Source organism: Anastrepha ludens, chromosome 2 (genome assembly GCF_028408465.1).
Source record: "Anastrepha ludens isolate Willacy chromosome 2, idAnaLude1.1, whole genome shotgun sequence".
NCBI classification, from domain to species: domain Eukaryota; kingdom Metazoa; phylum Arthropoda; class Insecta; order Diptera; family Tephritidae; genus Anastrepha; species Anastrepha ludens.
In genome coordinates this window covers 26917096-26938206 of record NC_071498.1, presented here as the reverse complement: position 1 = coordinate 26938206, position 21111 = coordinate 26917096, and the positions used below count along the sequence as shown (strand labels likewise).

Here is a 21111-nt window from a genome sequence, read left to right as displayed (position 1 = left end):
ATCAAAAGCAAAACAAAATGGTTCCCATTGATTTGAACACTCCGAAATTCAGAACCATGAAAATATTTTCTATTGTATTGAGGTGGTGCAGAATTAATCACCTTATGGAAGATTTATAATTTTCGCAAAAGGCGTCGTACGTCATGAGCTTGTGAGCTAAACAGCTGCAGTATGCAAAAAGACAAGCAATGGAGCGCGTAAAGATCAAAATAAAGATTTCCATCAGTTAAAATCATTTTTGTTTATTCAAAAATAAATTTGGATGATTCATTTTTTGCTTATACTTTTGCTTACAAAACCAACACGCATGCTGATTGTATTGAAAGAGATGCGGACTTACTTTGGTGCAAAGAAGTGAGAAGGTGAGAACATTCCGTTATGCGGCTCTCAGCGAATTCGACAGAATCAGCTGATGCTTTGACGTAGCCGGGGTTATGAATCGGTTTGCTTATGAAAAAACTAAGAATGTGTTAGTGTTTGGGCAAGTGTGTTAATAGGTGTGTGGACGAGTGTGTGAATAAATATATGTGTAAAGATCGTGCAGATTCCGGCTGGCAATAAGATTGCGTTAGTGATATAAATAATGAACACACAACATGAGTGTAGACTTCACATATTTCGCAATGCAAATTTCTGCTATTGCCATATCAAAATAAAGTACTTTTAATGGCGATTCTACCTGAATACATACAGGATACATATGTATGTATATCATACTTCAAAACGCAAAACGTAAGGCGTAAATGCACTGGACTCAAAATGTCGAGTAAAAACTGAAAGGGATTTGCTGAAAATCGATTTGGAAATAAACGAACACAATGAGGAAAATATGGAATTGTGAAATATTTTAAATATTAATAACCTTACTACATAGTGTACATACATATATCATGCATCTATTTTTTTAATTTTGCAGATATCCATTGTGAAACATGTACTTGATGAAAACACAACCAAGAACTTACTATAGAATGCGGATCTGGTGCCATCCTTATACGGATGGAATCTGTGGCAAAAAAAATTGAGAAACAGAAAAAATCGTTTTAACATAGTTTTAGGTTTGTATTTTAATTTTCGAAAAATGTCTTTTATAATTTAATTCGTTAAATTTATTTCAGCTGCAGCAGATTAAAATTCACTCAATATCGAAAAAGAATTACGAGGTGCTCTTCAAGTTGTAAAAAAGGACACGTTCGCCTTATTTTTAATCGAAAGTTAGTTTAAATGAGTAAATTAAAATCTCAAAAGCATTTAGTTTGAAGTTGGTAAACTAAATTTTCTGTTTTATTCTTTAACAAATTATTTTTTGTTATTGTGCGATGATGTGATAAGCTTTTAGTTAAACCAAATTTATCATATTAAAAAAAAATTAAATGTGTTTTATTATATACGCTTGGTTTAATGACTAATTATATGATTTATTCAATTTCATAACGGATTTGTGATTGGTTTATTTTTTTTCTCTCTTTTTTCAAATATGCGATTTTTTTTTAATTGTTTTTGTTTTCATAATAAATATCATCAAATGCCTCCGCATCATCTGCAGTATAATCTGGCCAAACACCATCAGTAACGACGCTCTGTGGAGATTAACGAACGAGGAACCCATCCGTAGGCAAATCAAACGCAGAAAGTGGCGATGGATAGGTCACACATTGAGAAAACCATCAGATAGTATCACGGGAATGACACTGGACTGGCACCCTCAAGGGAGCAGAGGTCATGGCCGACCAAAAAACACTTGGAGAAGGTCGATGTTGTGCGAAAGAGCAGATGCCGACATCTCATGGAACGGTGCAAAAACAACAGAACAGAACCGTGTACGACGGAAGAGTCTTGCCGATACCTTAATCTTAATTCAATCAAAATTTAATAAATTATTTTTAAAATGTGATCCTTAATATGCTCAAAAAAAAATGTCTCAAACAGAAAAGAATACTCTGCATTTCGTCATTTCTGAAATTATGGTGGTCTATGGAGTAATGTCATTGACTAATTTTTAAACTGTGGTGGTCCACCGAGTAGCCCAGAGCGACAGTACATGGTCATGGTCATTAGGATATCGCAATGTGAATTTTATCATCTTCCTCTTGGGCTAATTTTCTATTTCTGCTCACCCCTAATGAAGTTGTCCTTATTTTCATTATTATTATGAGGGAATTTAGCTCTGCGACCTGAAAGATTCATGGATTTAGAGTATTTCTCTGAAAATATTGCAGCAATAACTTTGCTATTGAAACCAACACTTTTCGTTTAATTTAACTTCAAAAGGTGTTTGATTTGATTGTGGGTTTTTTTCTTCAGCGTAACTGAAAAGTTTGGACAAACGGTTTTACGGTCAATTCACAATCTGTCACATCCAGATATATCAGGCACTACTCGTCTGGTGACAAAGTGATTTGTTTGGCCTGGTGTTCAACGTGATAATAGAAATTACGCGCATAGTTGTCTGCAGTGCCAGCGGAACAAAACAATTCGTTATGACCGAAGTTTGCTACAGCGGACGGTAAAGTCCCATTCATCGGTGTGTGCACTTACATATCGAACTAGGTAGACCGTTCCCACCCTCACCATTGCAGGCAGATTCACACGCCAGAAGCGCAGCCGACTGTGTCCAAAGCATTCGCCATTTTCGTCAAACGCATTATCACCCCCAAACAAATGGAATATGTGAAAGGTGGCTTCGTACTTTTAAAACAGCAATCCTATGCTTCAACGTTAGTCAGTGGGCTTCATATTTGCCCCTCATTTGATGGTGTTTACGATGTACATACATACACTTCTTCAGCGCATCTAGCGGAGGGCGAGAATTTACGGCTACCTTCTGAGCTCTTCAAAGATGGCACACCAGCAAGCAACGGAACGTTTGTATGCATGTATATTGTCAAACGTATGGTACGTGTATAAGAGATCTGCGGCTAATTGATACAAACCAAAAAGTTTTCGTATACACCGTTTTTTATTCGAGGTGATCTATATAGTACGGTCATCGCCATCGCCACGATACAGAGGTTCGCTCTGAGTTATTCAACACCTTCTTATGTATATAAAAGTATTTTGTAGTCGAAGTGAACAACCGCGAGATTAAGGTTTCAATTGTCCGTTTGAAGCCTACTTTCATCGCCACTCTACAAGGTGCTTAGACCGGGGTATTGTGGCAACCAATGGTTACTTCGCCGGCCCTTAGGGATAGAGGAAAGCGCTCCTTGTTTACCCTTTTCATATTTTCGAAAGTTAGCAACCATAGACCGCGTTAAAAGGATAGGCCTCTTAACCGTAGCCTGTAACCAGCGTACTATGCCCGGTTTTAAACCTCATCTTTTACCTGCAGCATTTTGTACGTGTCTTCTATGTTTCGGTCCCCGTTGAGCTTAGGATCCAGAATAATATCGTTGCACTTTACTTCGATATCAACTTCAAGTTCACCTAATTTACTTAGTAAGTATACCTTTAAAGCGGGTATTTTATATTTGTTTGTGAGTAGCACAACTTCGATCTTTGTGGGTTGCCATTCAGACCTCTCTCCCTGAACCAGTTATCCACAATATAAATAGCGCTTTGAAAAAGTTCACTCAGAACATGGAGATGTGGCTAATGCAATGTCATTAGCATAGGCTATAACGTTACATGGAGTATTTTGCTATCTTAAGAGTAGGCTATTTATAGTAAGAATCCTGAGCAGGAGGAGATAACCTCTCTCTGAGGAATGCTATGCGCTGCATATAACGTAATAGAAGTAACCGTATGAGTTCTACCAGTGGCTGGTCCAGACTCGTTGAGGTCCCTCGATTGGTTTAGTCCACCCGGTTTCACCTGGTAGCGATTTCCCTTCCAGAGGTTTATCTTCGGGAACATAATACCGAGGGGTCTTTGCACCATCAGAGTGGTTCACGAGGAGGCAGCTATAGAGTTTTCGCCGTGCTGGAAATTTTTCCCGTCCACGGTTCTGAGAATTTTTGTGTTTTTCGTTCATCATATATGGTGCGTTGGCCACCTACTTAGAGGAGATCTTTTAGCAAGGTAAAACTAAGGGAAGAGGAAACGGTTGACTATGGCAGAGCTTCATGCCACAGCTAGTCCATCCTTACGCCCGGTGATGCACAGGTATCAAGGAAGCTTCATTAGAATACAGTCGGGCGCCCCTGACTAGAACCCATCTAGGAGGCACAGAAACGCATGACGCCCGAGATTAGGGAAGAGGGTACATTCGGCATCCCCCGGATCTGGATTCGTATTATTCTGTGAAAAACAAGGTTAGGATGTTGAGGGATGCAATTTTGCATCTCTTATCTCACCACTTTGCAGTGTTGGTGTGAGAGAGGCTAGATACCTGGCGACCCGGCTACAAATGCACACTTCAATTACACCCTGCTAATCGTTCTTCCACAACTAAACAAGTAAGAAGTATTAAATTCGGACCTGACCAAACATTTTGGTAAGATTTAAAATTGCGTAAAAATTTCGAAAAGTGAAAGCCCGAGAAATTTGAAGTCACTTTTTCAACACACCTCGTATAATTAAAAGTATTCAGTGTTACTGGTCGTTATTTGGAAAGCAGTCGTATAATTGACCAATCACGCCAATTTTAAACCTAATTTTTCTTTTTGCTAATTTTTACTTGCCGGATATATGTATAGCGGCTCCTCCGCGTGTCCACTGTTGCGTTTGCTGTTTCGGTGTTAGAAGCAGCAACAGCGTAAGACATACATAAATCTATTCTCAAACATTGTTGGGTTGAATACCTTTCAATACAAATATTTATCGATTTACCAGAGTGTAATAATTTACTACTGTCCGATGATGCTTTAGGGCAACAATTTCTGTATAAATTTAATTATATCTGCAATTTATTTTGTAGGTACTATTTTATTCTTGAGAAATTTTAAAATAACTAATATATTCAAGACCCATCATAATAATAAATATTAATAAGAAAACATTATTTTTCAGAACAAATTCCAGCGGAAGTAGTGTGACTTCACCCAGTACCTTAGGATCTGCCACCATGGCAAACCCGTACGCCATGAGTTCACTTTATCATAGCCCAGGAGTTCAAAGCTACTGCGGCCCAGCAGATAACCTCTCTCTGGCGGGACACTATTCAGATATGAGAAGTTCAGCGACTTGGTATGGATCTACAACAAATGATCCCAGATTTGCAAGTAAGTCGAAATACAACTTTTAATTACAAATAGAAAGTCGATTTATTCCGCTCATATATTACACAATGTGTTCCTTAGTTTGAGTAGTATTAAAACTCATGTTCAAACCACTTCTTAAATTCAAAAGCGTCAAGATCAGAAGTATGAAGTATTACCTAAAATTGTTTCCGAAGTAGTTTTCACGAAGGAAAGTAGAATTTTTGGGTATAACATTTGACCAAAATTTACTATGGAAGTCGTATAAACAGGAGGGTTGCCTTTCATACTTATATTTATCATGAGTTTTAATTCGATACTTTATTCGAAAAGTTTGGTATTTTTTAGCATAAACTTATTTACATACAACGTCTTCACTCACGAGTTTTAGATATTCTTTTTTTAGTGAGTTGAAAAATTCAGCTCGCCGAAAAGATAGAATTAACTCATGAACATTTTCGTACGATGATTTATTACGATTTGCGATGTGGCTTATCGAGACAGCAGTACATTGATCATTGATCACCTTACTTCGACTCTTGGCGTTGAAGCGGCACGCCTAGCCACTGTGAAACACTGGTACAATGAGTTGCAACGTGGCTGTCGATCCTTGCAGGGTGAATTTCATGAAGGCCGTCCAAAACCGGTCGTTGTGCCAGAAATAATGGATGCTGTGCGTCAATGGAAAACGCAAGATCATGTAACATTCTTCGTCAAGAAGATTTGTTCTTGCTGGATATCGCATAATTTGACAATTGTCCCAAAAAGGGCCCGTGCCGATTGGTGCAAAGAAATGTTGTTCAATCTATGACATCAACCAGGTGACGAATCTTAGATAAATGCTGAGATAAGACACTTTTTGAGCGCTCAAACGATCGAATTAATGGGTCATTCGCTTTACAGGCTTGATTCGACATCTAACGATTTATTTTTGTTGCGGAACATAGTAAAAACTGAAATGCGAAGACAAACCTTTAAATAGCTCGTTTAAGAGGTATTCCTTTCTGAGTGGCAAAAGTGCTTTGAAAAAAGATTTAACCAAATGCAGAAGTGTTTTTAATTCCAAGGAGAATATTTTGAAAAACAATAAAGCCATTTTCGTTATCAATTGACGGATATAATATATAAAATATAAAAGGCAACCCTTGTAAAGCGCTGACTTCGTGCACCATTTACGTACATTTAATATTAGTATTGCTTTAAATAATATACCTATCTATAAATTGAATACCAATTTCAACATCTATCATTCATATGTACAGTTAGTCACTTAAGTAAGTATACACTATATACATATATCTGCATTACTTCCGCTATTGATTCTTTGATATAACACAAATTATAATAAGTTTTTATTCACATGAAAGGAGCATCAAAAATCATCTTCTACACAGATTATTTACAAAATTTTAGCATCAAAATAATATCACAAAAGTTATTATACAATGAAATATGTGATATACAATTAAGTAAAGACCATTCTTAAAATAAAAGCATTTGACATTTGACTGGATTACCATTGGACTTAATAATAGTTTTAAGTCATGGTGACTTTGATTTCACCAAGTTTTCAGTTGCTGCTGGCCTTATTTTATTTCACTCTTCTAGAAGAACATTTTTTAATTGTTCCTTACTTCGTATTGAACTTTTACATATTTGACACTTTAAATGTTGCCACAAATGTTCTATTAGATTTGTACCTGGTGATTGGGGCGGTGTGTTCAGCTAGTGTCAGATTATTTTGAAAAATTTCAAATAGCCAATGTATCTTTTCCTTGAATGTAGCGTTATAGCGCGGAGAAGGTTCAGACATCTCGGTCATTTGCAGTCGGAAGAAAGGCACATACGCGCAGTCTTACTCAGCTCTATCTTCAGGTGGTCTAGGGTATTTTCAGGAATATATTTTTTTTTATTAAAAAAAAATTAAAAACGATATTTAAATTTTTAGATTTTTTATTTAATTTCTTTTGCATACAAAAATGAATAAAAAAATTAGTTTTTTAATTTTAATAATTTTAAAAATGGCGCTGAAGTTGACCCTCCCAAAAAATTGGACCTGGACGGTGTTGCCCATTTTGACTGTTCTATTTATTTGAAACACAAAAACCAAAACAATTATTAATCAGTCTGGTACTAGATTAAAAAAAAAATTAACAAAATGGCGCGGTTTTGAATTTGACACACTAAAAATCAGTTTTTTAATAAAAAAATACGAAATAATTGGCCGATTTATTTATTTAATATAATTTAATTCAATTAATAGTCTAAAAAATACAGTATTTCTTACAGACTATGAAAACAGATTAATGCTAAATTAAATTAATTAAAGTTAAATTAAACTTAATTATTTAATTATTGAACTAAATTAACAAAATATACTAGGTAATTATGTAAAATTCTTACAAAGGAAGAAATTTTTTAATTGGGTATTAAATACATGTTTCGCCCTGGAAAAGTCTAGATCCAAAAGGGAGGCGAGATTGTTAATGTCAGACAGAGTCTAACACGAGGCGCTTTGGCACTATATAATGTCCTCCTAACGCCAACATGAAAAATTTTGACACGGCGAAAGTTCCTGCAAGGAACATTAAAATGTATTCTTTCTAGAAGAAACGGGCAGTCAATTAGTCCATTAACGAGATCGAAAATAAAAGAAACTGCCTGAAACGTACCTCTGTCACTTAATGGAGAGAGACTAATCAAACGACAGCGTGAGTCGTATGATGGTTTGGGGTCTGAGAAATTTAGTGAATGTAGCGCGAAACGCACACAAATTTTTTGAACCCTCTCCACTCGATTTATATGAACTGCATGATAAGGTCTCCAAATAAAAGAGGCACAATCTAATTCGGACCGCACAAACGCAGAGTATAAAATCTTAAGAGTATATGGATCAGTGAAGTGCGATGAGTTACGTCTAACAAAGGCGAGCATAGCAAGAGAATTGGAAACGGCATAATTTAGGTGCGTGATAAAATTAAGCTTTGAATCAAAGAAAACCCCTAAATCTTTTATCACATCAGACGAGGCAAGATATGTATAATTGATATGATAAGAGGTGTTGAGGGGGTTTTGAAGCTTAGAAAATGTGATTTTATGACATTTTTCAATATTAAGAAATAGACGATTTATAAGGCACCAGGAAAATAAATTATTCAACTCGGACTGCAGGGCGGCTGAATCACTAGAATTTCTTATTTCAGCGTACACTTTAAGATCATCAGCATAGAGAAGAAAATTAGCAAAGGAAAAACACGAATAAATATCATTAATAAACAAAACAAATAACAAAGGTCCTAAAATACTACCCTGAGGTACACCAGAGGTGGCAGTGTAGTGTTTCGAAGAAACACCATCGATAACTACCGAATCCAATCAAGGAAGGTAGAATGAAAACCAAGACAAGCCAATTTAGTTACTAAAATCGTATGGGAGATTTTATCAAAGGCGTTAGAGAAATCCGTGTATATCGCGTCAGTTTGGAAACCATTCTGGAAGCCTGCGTGGCAATCATCAGAAAAAACGGATAAGTTAGATAAGGTAGACTTTGCAGCTACAAAACCATGCTGACATGGACTAATTAGACCTTTAACACTAAAATATAACTTGTCTTTAACAACGCATTCAAAGAATTTAGATACAGCAGATAATTTGGAAATTGGTCTGTAATTTACAATATCGCTTTTATTACCACTTTTGATAATAGGAGTGACTGAAGTCAGCTTCCAATCATCGATAAATATTCCTTCGGCCAAGGATTTGTTAAAAATTAGTTTAAGAGGTTGAACCAAAGAGCGACAGTTTTTAAACAAAGTTACAGAAAGCCCGTCTACATCCGAATGAGCCGAGTTTTTAATCTTTAACAATCCCTCAATGACATCATCATCTGATAGAACAAGCGAACCAAAGTCAACTGAAGAAGACACTTTCCCCAAGAAATTATGGCGAATGGCTGCCAAATGTTCTTCCTGAATATCTTCATCAGAGACGAAGTTAGATGAAAAAAAAATCAGCAAAGAAATTCGCTGCATCGCTGACAGAGCAGGCAGTTACGTCCCTATAAAAAACAGAATTAGGAATAGAAGAGACCTTTTTAATCGATTTAATATATCGCCAAAAATTCTTCGGATTAATTTTTATGTTAAGCTCAAATTTGTGAACGAATTCCTTATATAAAGACTTATTTAAAGTACGAAACTTATTCCTGTGGAGGATAAACAAATCATAATAGCGGGTTTCGTTAGTTAACTTGAACTTCTTAAAAAACTTCAAATTTTTATGATGTTTGAGTTCTTTCGTGCACCAAGGAATCTTATAATTTACACGCTTAAAAATTGGAACATGTTGAGAACATATATCAAGGACCAAAGTTTTAAATATCTTAAAGCATTCAGCAACTTCAATATTCCCTAGAGATACTTCCCAATCAATTTTACGTAAGGCATTATCAAGAGTTTGGAAATCACAATTGGCAAAATTAAAGGAAGGATGAGCACTATCGGGCCTGGATTCAAAAAATTCTAAAAATCGGAATCAGACGGATCGGAAATTGAAGTCTTTTAAACTCAAGCGAAAGATCGATTGGGATCATCGGGATGCTCGGAATGAGAACTTCTTCACCTTCGAATTTTCCTTTGAGTATCGTCGCGTAAATCACATTGTTCATCAATTTATTTACCACCAAACGCGTACTGTTGCAAAGATTTGGTGGGCTTAGTTTCGAAGCATGATTACTACGGAGCCAACTTTTAGGCGTAAATTGTGCGGTGGTAGGCCAGGCACATCCAAGGAGTTTAAAAATTCAATTGGATAGTTGGTGACTTCATCTTCATTTGTTACATAGTCAATGGATTTGAATGAATGTATTGTTCCAATGATATCATTTTGAATTATGTAGTCATCTACATCTTTATTCTGAGCAGGTACTCGACCATTACCGATAGTCAGTAATTGCTCAGAGAAATATTCAGTAAATTTATCATTAAGTAATGCAACTCTCATGTTTGTCAGCTAAAGTTTCTTCACATAGCGCCATAGATTCGATGATTTGAGGCAAGCGTTTACTTCGTCAGCAGCCGTTGATCTTGGAAATACTGGCAGTGCTTGGCGGAAGTCGCCAGACAGTAAAATCATTGCGCCTCCAAAACAAAACGTATATCTTTCAATGTTCGGTTAAGTGCTTCTAATGCACGTTTATGCGCTATTGTGCATTCGTCCCAGATGATGATTTTCGATGCTGATAAAACTTTGGCCATTGCTGAGTTTTTTGAAATATTACATGTTAGTTCTTCAATTTTTTGATGATTTAACGGCAATTTTAATGCTGAATGAGCCGTACGGCATCCTTCTAATAATGTGGCTGCTATTCCAGAAGAAGCAACTGCAAGCGCAATGTTGGATCTCGCACGAACAGTGTCTAAAATTACTGACATCAAGGAAATATAAACCACCATTTCCATCATCAATTGCCTTCATTAATGCATCATAAACTTTTGGCGATCCAACAGTGGTACATTCGTTTTAACTACTAAATTTAATTCCTGGTGAGCATATTTACGTTCCCGTTCCAACTCTCGATTAAATGCGTCATTCATTTCACGAATGCGTCATTCATTTCACACAAACTACCGCACATGTCTTCGATCAAGAGTAAAGCCCGATTATGTATCTCGTCATTCATCTCAAGATCCAGATCTCTGGAACTGACACGAATTTGATGTAAAATATATTCTGATATATTATCCTTGTGTTTATGCCATATTTTAGATGGGTTCGATGGAAAGCATGTCGAAATGATGATAGCAAATAATGTGCGTATCTGACTTGGAGATGCAAAGATAATGGCTTCAATGATTGTCGTATCCCAATGGGTACCGTTTTCTAGTAAATTGAGCTCTTCACATGCAGCACGATATGTTGCGAATATTGTACCATTAACAGTCCGTAGTGACTCAAATGACGTAGGCCCACGCACATTTACCAGCAACAGCCGCAAATAGAGGCATTCATCATTCTTTGGATGAACTGAATACATACGACCAAGAGCATCAGTAGAACGCACATCCGGATAACCAGTAACCGTATCACCTTGATTCTGTCGTTGAAAATTCTTCGATGAAGCACTTCAAGTGTAATACTATGAAATTTTCTACTTAACCATAGACAAAATTACCTTTAGCTGTCATTTGCGTTTTGTTATTCCATATCAGATGCGTTTTTGTTATAACACATTTTATAGTGACTTCACGGAAACGCTTTCGAATGGGTAAAAAGTATCCTATGTCCGTCTCCTGGTTCTAAGCTACCTCTCCACCAATTTTCAGCCAAATCGGTTTAGCCGTTCTCGAGTTATAAATAGTGTAACTAACATGACTTTCTTATCTATGTATACATATAAAAATTAAGCCGAAAAAAAGTGTGCATTTGTCTCCGGTAATCTCAGCAACGCGTGTAAGGAAAACAATGAAAGTTTCACACATTGTTGGTGTTTCTTTGGCAAAGGTTTCTGTGAAGTTTGGTTGAAATCCGATAACGCGTGTGTGTGCGGTGCGTCGGTTAAGTGAGTGTGTTTTTGCTATTTGCCGCACGTATTTTTTGTACCGCACATAGCATTCATTAGAATTGAATACATTTTGGTCGTGTGTGTCTGGGCCGATTATTATGAAATTTGGTATATATAAATATTTTTCCACGGTGAAGGTTAGTATAATATGCTTATTGATTCCACTCGCCACCAGGTGGCGCTACCGAAGGCCAAAACGAGGACCCGGGTAACCCTAGGATGTGTTTTTACAATGTGGGTATCAAATCAAAGCTACTGATGAGTGCTTTAATACAGAGTATTTTTTAGATCTCTGAGTTACCAGGGTCTCGAGATATAGCCGAAAAGGTGGACCAAGGTACCCTTGGATGTGTTTGTACAATATGGGTATCAGATGGAAGCTGTTGATGAAAGCTTTTAAGTGAAGTAATTTTTACTGCCTGTTTCCGGGATAAAGAAAGGATATGGAGCTGGAGATGGAAGAGGAAAAGGAATAGCTACAGGAAGAGGAAGAGGAAGACCACTTATTATTAAAAATTAAAAAACAAATCTTAAAAAAATTTTAAAATTTTACATATACGCTTATTATATAAACGTTAATCTGAAGTCAGTTATAGTGAAAAATTCATTGTATCATTGCCGGCGTGATTGGTGATCGTTTCCTTAATTTTTTGCAGAAAGGTTATGCTAATATGAGATAGGTATTACCTATATCATTCATATATTTACGTATTACCTGTGTACTCACAAATATACGGTTGAAGCAAATAGGTATATGTCAGTTTTTTTACTTCGCCTGGAAAAGTTTATATAAATTTAAGAAGAGTAAATAGAACTTCTTTTATATCAGACTTCACGCAAAAAAGTCATTTGCACCTCAACACATAGCTGGGTTAAAGCGGGGGGGAATAGAACAGTTCTCTTCTCCTTCTCCGCTTTTTCGCACACGTAATTGTATGGGATGAGTGCACGATGGCACATAAAAAGTCACTGGAAGCGCTTGATAGGACATTACGAGATTTACGTAGTAAAAATGAAATGTTTGCTCGTGCCTTAGTGCTGCTGGCAGGTGATTTTAGACAAACACTGCCTGTTATTCCTCGAGCAACTGTAGCAGATGAATTGGCTGCATGTTTGAAATCATCATATTTGTGGAGATATGTTCAAACACTCAAACTAACTACAAATGTACGTGTTCTAATGCAAAATGATCCATCAGCTGCTGAGTTTTCACAGCAATTATTGGATATTGGAAATGGCAAAGTTCCTGTCGATAATTTAACTGGTTTAATAACTTTACAAATAAGTCAAACGAAAGAACAGTTAATTCAAAGTATTTTCCCAAATTTGCCTCAAAATTACAAAAATCATGATTGGCTTAGTGAACGAGCCATCATGGCTGGCAAAAATAAAGATGTGAATGAAGTGAATGCGGCTATTTTGGCTAACATACCAAGTCCAGAACAAACATATCGATCCGTTGACACTGTTACAAATCAAGATGGTATTGTAAATTATCCCACTGAATTTTTGAATTCCCTTGATTTACCTGGATTACCGCCACACATGCTAAACTTGAAAACAGGAGCACCGATTATTATGTTGAGAAACATAAATCAACCACGACTATGTAATGGCACTCGATTAACAGTTAAGAGATTGATGAATAACGTCATTGAAGCAACAATTTTGAATGGAAAATACTCTGGTGAAGACGTTTGAATTCAAACGGCATATCCGATGGTATCATTGGTATTCGCGGTATTAATTTCCTGTTCGCTTTGCATTCGCGATTACTATTAATAAGTCACAAGGCCAAACTTTATCAATTTGTGGTATTGATTTAGAATACCCATGTTTTTCTCCTGGCCAACTTTATGTTTCATGCTCAAGAGTTGGTAAGCCATCGGTATTGTTCATTTATTCAACAACGCATGGAAAAACGAAGAATATTGTACACCAAAGAGCATAACAAAAAAAAAAAAAGTAATAAAGTAAATCACATCAAACGTTTTTTAATTGCTACTACTATTCAAAACTTCTTTCATTACTATTCATGAGCGAGAATTTTTATAAAATACACACAGTATTTTTCGGCTTAATTTAATTAATTAATCTGGATTTTTTTTAAGACGACCAGCGGAACGGGCGGGTTTTCGCTAGTATATTACATATGTATATATGTAGATTACGCTCACGATAACCAACGATAGGCAATACTCGGCAGATAGTTTGAGCACTACAATGCTTTCCAATCCCATTTTCCATATCAGTTTTCAATTTAGGCGCACTTATGTATCTTGGGATTTGTTCTTATTTTGCGTACGATCACGCTATTTTCCAGTCACTGAAGACCCGTGACCGACTGGAGCCTTATTAAACCGCAAAGAAGAGGTGCCATACCATAACGCCATATTCTTATCCATAGTATTAACCATAATGATATTTACATATGTACATGTGTCATCAATTATCAGTTTATCAGTGACATAGCCATAGGCAGCTAATATTTACATAAACTATCGCATCTGTGCAGTTCGAAATGCAGAAACTCAACAAAAGATAACAAAAAGTATACCACAATGCAACAAATCACAATGCAAAACAACGCAAAATCATGCAACTGGTTATGGTTACGGCGAAAAACCAAAATTCAATTGGCCTCTATGTTAATGGCTAAAACTACGGAATTGTGACATGTCACCTTTAATCAATTACAGAGTTGCACATTTATGGCATAACCATTATGGCACCTCTACTTTGGGCTTAAAGGTGTTTTGCGCATTTTTATATTTATTTACCATCCTTTGAATTGTAGTATAACATTTATCCACTGATCCACTAATGGCCGATCTTGCGTAATGATTTATTGTTTTTTATGATGTTTTCTTATCAAATTCTTCATCAGAAAGCTCTTTTCCTTTTGGTGCAATCCTTAATATTGTTTAAACCATTTAAGATAAAACGCAAACTTTTAAATTATAATACTCGTTTTGAAAATTTTTGCAAATTATTTGAACTTTCTAAATCAAAACGAAAGAGTCGCGTTATGCTCATCAAACAACCGCCCACTGTATACCAACTTTTGTGATATTAATTTCGTGAATGTGTGTGCCAAAACGCACTTGCTATGTATGTGTGCGTAAAAATTTGTGATTACAAATCAGGAAGCGCGTTAACTTCGATCTTTTCGAAAGACAGAGCTAGTGTGTACATACTTAAGTGACTAACTGTATGTACATACATAAATTTGTGAGCAGAAAAAATCTTGACCCACCACACAGCACATCTCATTTGCATATTGACGAGAATTCAAGAATAAATACACAAATGATCGAATTCCTTCCTAACAAATGCAAAAACACTTTTCATTTAAACGGTATGCGTATACATACATACCTATATGCATGAATGTATGCATGAATGCAATACATACATATATACTTGTTTTCTAAACATCCGACCAAACAATTCTTATTCGTATGCATATGTATATGTGTGTATGCGCATATATACCTGCATACACAGGACACTCTCTTTATGCGTCTGCGTGCGTAAGAGTAAAATTCTAAACCTTGCGAATGCACTACAAAAAGCATTCATAGGCGCAGACCCAGTAGCAGATTCACTAGTCGCGTCGGCGCAGCACAGTCTGAAATATTGTACTTACATACATACATACATATGTATATAGTACAACAAAAACATTCATAAGTTCGGGCTCATATTTCTAGGATCAAACTATTTTCATTTATAAAATGAGCTCACTACATCTCCCCTCACACCCCTGAGCCAATTTTTCTTGACGGTGACAAAAATTCCAAATCTATGTACATATATTTCAAGAAATCACTAACGGCCACTCGAGAGTAAGTCAATATTGCATTATTTCTTATTATTTATAATTATTTGCCAGTTTGCTAATATTTGGTAATCGCGCATTTTTGTCACGGCGAGTGCCTGCAGCATTTGTATGTAAAAATGTGTTCAGAACAACAGGGTTCCAAGCCGCAATTGTTGAACTAAAATTTAATTTTAAGATAACAATTCATACGAGTATACCAAAAAATAATGTAATACATATCAAAGGCCTAAAAAGGTGTCTAAGTAAAGTATGAAAAAATTTTGTTGATGCTTCATGATTTATACTTTTCGACACAATGCTGTTCCTATGAATGTGCGCTGCATTCCTTGAGCACTTTTAACGAAAACAATAAAGAAAAATATGCCATCTTTTCACTTTATTTTCGACGAATGGTGATTGTTTTGTTAGGTGCTGTGTGTAAGTTTGTATGCATGTCTGTCTTGTTAGGCTCTACAGACGTGTGACGATGATTTTTCCTATGCAGATAGAAATTTGATTTGTTTGAGGAAATTTAATGGCATAGCAACGAACGAATGTCTAATTAATTTGTATTATTTATTTTTTATTTCATAAATTATTAAAGTTATAATTTTTTTGATTAAATTTTCATTACCATAAGTTGCAAAATATTTAAAACTAACGAAGAATCTTTAGTGAGTTTGTATAAAACAAATTAGTATTGGAATACTCTACTTAAATATTATGGAAATAAGTAAACGGGTTTTGATTTTTTTTGTTTTTTAATTGGCCAGGTCTTGTGGAGTTTTGCTTTTAAGCCTTCTTCCCCATTTATTTGTGTCAGCAAGGGTGGAGGCCTCTGTGTTTATGTGTTTATTCAGTCTCTCTTTATGAGAATTGGCTATTTTCTTTATTGTGTGTGGAGCTGAATCAAGCGGGAGGTCACGTTCGAGATCAGAGCTACGGATATATGAAGAAGCACCAACGGCACATTTTAGCACTTTATTTTGAAACCTTTGAATGAATAAATTAATAATTTTTGAAAAAATACAAACTTCGCAAAAAAAAAAATATTTTTTTATCTTGTTCAGCTCCTCCACGGCATCGAAGTCTTTATCTCGTCAATCGTAACGTAGCGTCGTCCTTTCATGGGCCTCTTCTGTTTCGGGAACATGAAAAAGTCACAGGGTGGCAGATCTGGGGAATATGGTGACTGTGGCATCATTAGTGTGCTATTTTGGCCAAAAAGTCGCGCACAAGCAACGATGTGTGAGCAGGGGCGTTATCGTGATGTAAGAGCCAATTTTTGTTCTTCCCCAAATCTGGGTGTTTCTGGTGGGTTGCTTCGCGCAAATTGCACATAACTTGCAGGTAATATTTCTTATTAATCGTTTTATCCTGTGGCAAGAACTTATGATGCCCAACGCCCCTGCAATCGAATAAAACGGTAAGCAAAACTTTTACATTCGACCGAACTTGGTGCGCTTTTTTCGGTCTTCGTGCGGTAGCTTCCATTGAGATTATTGAGATTTGGTTTCCACGTCATATCCATAAGCTCACGATTCGTCACCAGTTATGACCCTCTGGAGCAAATTTGGGTCGTCGCGGACAGAGTCCAACATCTCATTACCAATGTTCACGCGATGCTACTTTTGGTCGAAATTGAGCAGTTTTGGTACGAATTTCGCGGCGACCCGTCTCATGTCTAGGTTCTCAGCAACTTCTCTAACAGTGATTCGACGAATGGCCAATACCATTTTCTTCACTTCGTCAATTTTTTTGTCTGTTGTTGAAGTGCTCCGGCGTCCGGCATGCTTTTCGTCGTTCATATTTGCTCGGCCTTCTGAGAACATTTTGTACCACCGATAAACGTTGCTTTGGTCCAAGTAGCAAAATGGCCGAACTCGTCGGCATGAGTGAGAGACATGAGTACCAACATATCGCCACAAAAAAATTGAAATTCGAATATATGTATGTAACCTGCGAAAATTCAAAATTCACGATACTTTTTGAACACATCTCGTATTTCTATATTTAAATTCAAGCTCCTCTTTCTTTCTTTACGTGTTCGCTGAGCTGAGCTTAGCATCCAATGCCATGCCTAAGTACTTTGCTGTATTTGTTTAGGGAATTTGTGTCCCATTTATGTATGTATGATACACATGTATATTCATACACATACATATGTATATGTATGTAGGCAGGTACTGCGCGACTATTTTGTTGTATGTAAAGTTTACGTGTACAGACTAAGTTTTATTAAGTCGAATATGCCATTTCCTTTTGTTTATGGCGATTTGCAATTGCGAAGTCGATTCGTTTACAGTCTTGCTAGCTGAAATTACTGCTGTATCATCAGCGAATGCTGCTCTTACTCAGTTTTGATTGCATGGCAGGTCAGATGTGAACAGTAAATCTAGGATAGCGTCAAGCACACTTTCTTGAGGAACTCCAGTCTTTATTTCTTTGAGCCCTGAATACGCATCTACTTGTTTGACTCTGAAGTAACGATCGGATAAATAAGAACGTAAAATGGATAGTGCTGCAGTGCGATTCACTAACATATTTTAACGATATTCGCGTTGTTTTCTTTCCTTCACCACAACTTTAACAATTTTGCTATTCGGTAACCCATTTCATAACGATAATCGATAAAACAAAATCAGCTGTTTGTATGATTGCAAATTAATCAATTAATTAATTAATTAATTAATTGATTAATTTGAGAGTGGTTTAATTAAACGAGAAAACAAGAATTAGTGGTATGAATAAAAACTATGAAATTATGTTAACGAAAACTTATTAAAACAACGCGAATATATATTAAACATATTTCGAATTTTTGGTCTATGACTTATCGAATGGAGAGGAGGTAGTGAACGCTCAAGCAGTGGATTGAAGTTTGCTCCGGGATATGGGCAATCCTTTTCACTTGGCTGCAGGGAAGTTCCAATAACTATTCCGGTTAACTCCAGACTTGACTGAGGTACATACTTTCTCAGGTTGACAGTCGTCTTAACTCTAGACTTGTCTGAGGTACGTACTTTCTCAGGTTGACAGTCATCTTAGAGGTTCCAGAATAACATCGATTTCGACTGAAAAATAGGTAAATCTTCAAGCTAATTTAATTCTGAATTCTGCCTTCATATTACAAGGCTCTAGCTGCATTGCGATTTTTTGCAACTTGATGTTATCAACGACCCGTAGATGAGCAACGGCGAATATCCATGAGTCAGTCGTCCATTAGCCGAAGCACACCCTATGTTCAAAAAGTGCCGGGAATGTTTAATTGACTGTTTGAATAGAAAAATTCAGATGTTCAGTGTTAGTTAACATAATTTTGTGAATAGCAAAATCGTTAGTGCAAACGGCAAATACTGCAAACAAAAATAGCAATTGTCGAATCGTTCAAAATTAGTGAGTCGCACTACTGATTTGGTAATAGTGCGTTTATTTTGTTTAGTAGCCCACCATGACATACCTTATTTATAATTATAATGAATATAACTATAGCTGGAAAATAAAGAGAAATAATTAAATATTATGAGAAATATTAAGGTAGTGGATATTACACAAAAAAAACTTTAAATTAGTTCTCATCTAATATAAGAAATCAGATTGATAATCAAATATGTAAATAAAGAGATGCCACAAAATGATATCTAACATCAAATGTAAGCATACAGTTTATTTCAGCTCTAACTCTGTTATTCCCTCTTAACATATCTCCTGCTGTTAAATTGTGCTGAACATTTAGTAAATAATTTTCGAGCTGTACTTTGTTACAGGTACTGTTCCTCCCCCAAATGAGGGCCGGGTCAGGATTAAAGCTTCTCTATCAAATCAACATTGTCTGCTTACAATGTGCTTCCTGCTTGCTGCTGACTTAAAAAGCGCTTATTGTTGTAATTACAAACACCGAAGTGTCTAAAGTGCTCCGCCGTGTCTTGTAGAGTATGCCTTCTTAATGCACGGCAGTAGTTGTCTTAAGGGCTGTGCGTCAAATGCGCGTAGAAACATACACTAAGATGCACGAAAACAGCCACAGTAAGCTTATAAAAAATGTCTGTCTAAACTATTGAAAATTTCGAAAGCATTAATTTTTGTTCCCTATTAGTAGACGAATATTAAATTAATACATCCCTTTACATACAGGATTCGCCAATTAATAAAGAGAGCACAAGAACATACATACATACATTTATAGCAACAAAGTTAGATGTGTACTCTGAAACAAGAGCGAGACTTTTTTTCTCTTAGTGTACATTCATGCATTCAACCTTAATCTGCCTAAATCATCAAACAATGGATGAAATTGACTTCATGATTTTTTGGGCGGTTCGCGTTATTTCTTCGACAAGTGTACATACGCTAACGTGATAGTTCATATACATATACATCCATACATACTTACATACATAGATATGTATACGCATTGGAGTACACTTATTTACATATGTACATATTTCTTGTTAGAATTTTTGCATACGGATGACGGCACAGCTTTGTCTGCGCAAATATATGTATGTTTGTATGCAAATGCACTTGAATGTATGTAATTGTGTTTGCATGCCAGTGTTTTAGAAATAACTTACTTATATGCATATATATATATGTACATACATATATGAATTTGGAAACATAAAGCGAATATAAAAAGCCGTCGGCAATTTACTTTGGTCAAGTGGGCAACACATGAAAAATCGCAATAGTATCCATATGTTGTAAAGAAAGCATTCACAATACATACATATGTATGTAAATATGCGAAATATGTATTGCTTTTGAAATAGGAGTAGATATATATACATACATACATACATACATACATGCATATGTATATAATTGGCGCTTACACCCTTTTTGGGTGCTTGACCGAGCTCCTCCTCCTATTTGTGGCGTGCGGCTTGTTGTTGTTCCACAAATGGAGGGATATACAGTTTCAAGCCGACTCCGAACTGCAGATGGTTTTTTATGGGAAACTTTTTTATGGCAGAAACATGATATTAGAAAAAAATTTCCCTATCATCTGATGTTTCATGCCCGGGATTTCGAACCCGTAAGTATTGTTTATTAAGAATGTTATGATTTTTCCGCTCAAGTGTTACATACATACATACATACTTCGGAATCTCAAAAGAAATGACAGAAATCATCATCATCGCCACACACACACACAACCGATTGCAATCGGTTATTATCGAGGTTATGTTTTTGAATTGTCCACTGATAAGCGCACTGTTGGGCCAAGAGAAAATAGTTTATAACTTTATTTACTTCCAAAAATAATTTAAATTCAAAATATTTCTAATTTAAGTCGTTATTTAGTACTCTGCTTAAATAAGAAGAAATTGGATAGATTTTACAGTTACAGTCATGGGACTAAAGCTAATGTTAGGTTTTGATAGTTGCATCTCGGTGCTGGTTCGCCGCTGCTGCTTGTAAAATTTAGTTAATTTTTGTTTGGAAAGGTGCTGACAAACATCAAATTCAATAAAATCAAACCGAAGTAATTCACCTGAAAATGTCATTGAAAACGTATACGAAGTATGTTCATATGTAGATGTACACACATATGTATGTACATACACACATACGTTAAATGAATA

At 36.0% G+C, this 21111-nt stretch overlaps 1 protein-coding gene across 1 annotated transcript in view; it reads left to right on the top strand.

Moving 5' to 3' along the window:
- Nucleotides 1-21111, top strand: part of LOC128866338 (thyroid transcription factor 1) — a 70010-nt gene that overhangs the window by 8837 nt on the left and 40062 nt on the right. The window contains exon 2 of the mRNA XM_054106974.1: nt 4951-5162. Coding sequence (XP_053962949.1) covers nt 4951-5162 — 212 coding nt within the window. The remainder of the gene's footprint in view (nt 1-4950; nt 5163-21111) is intronic.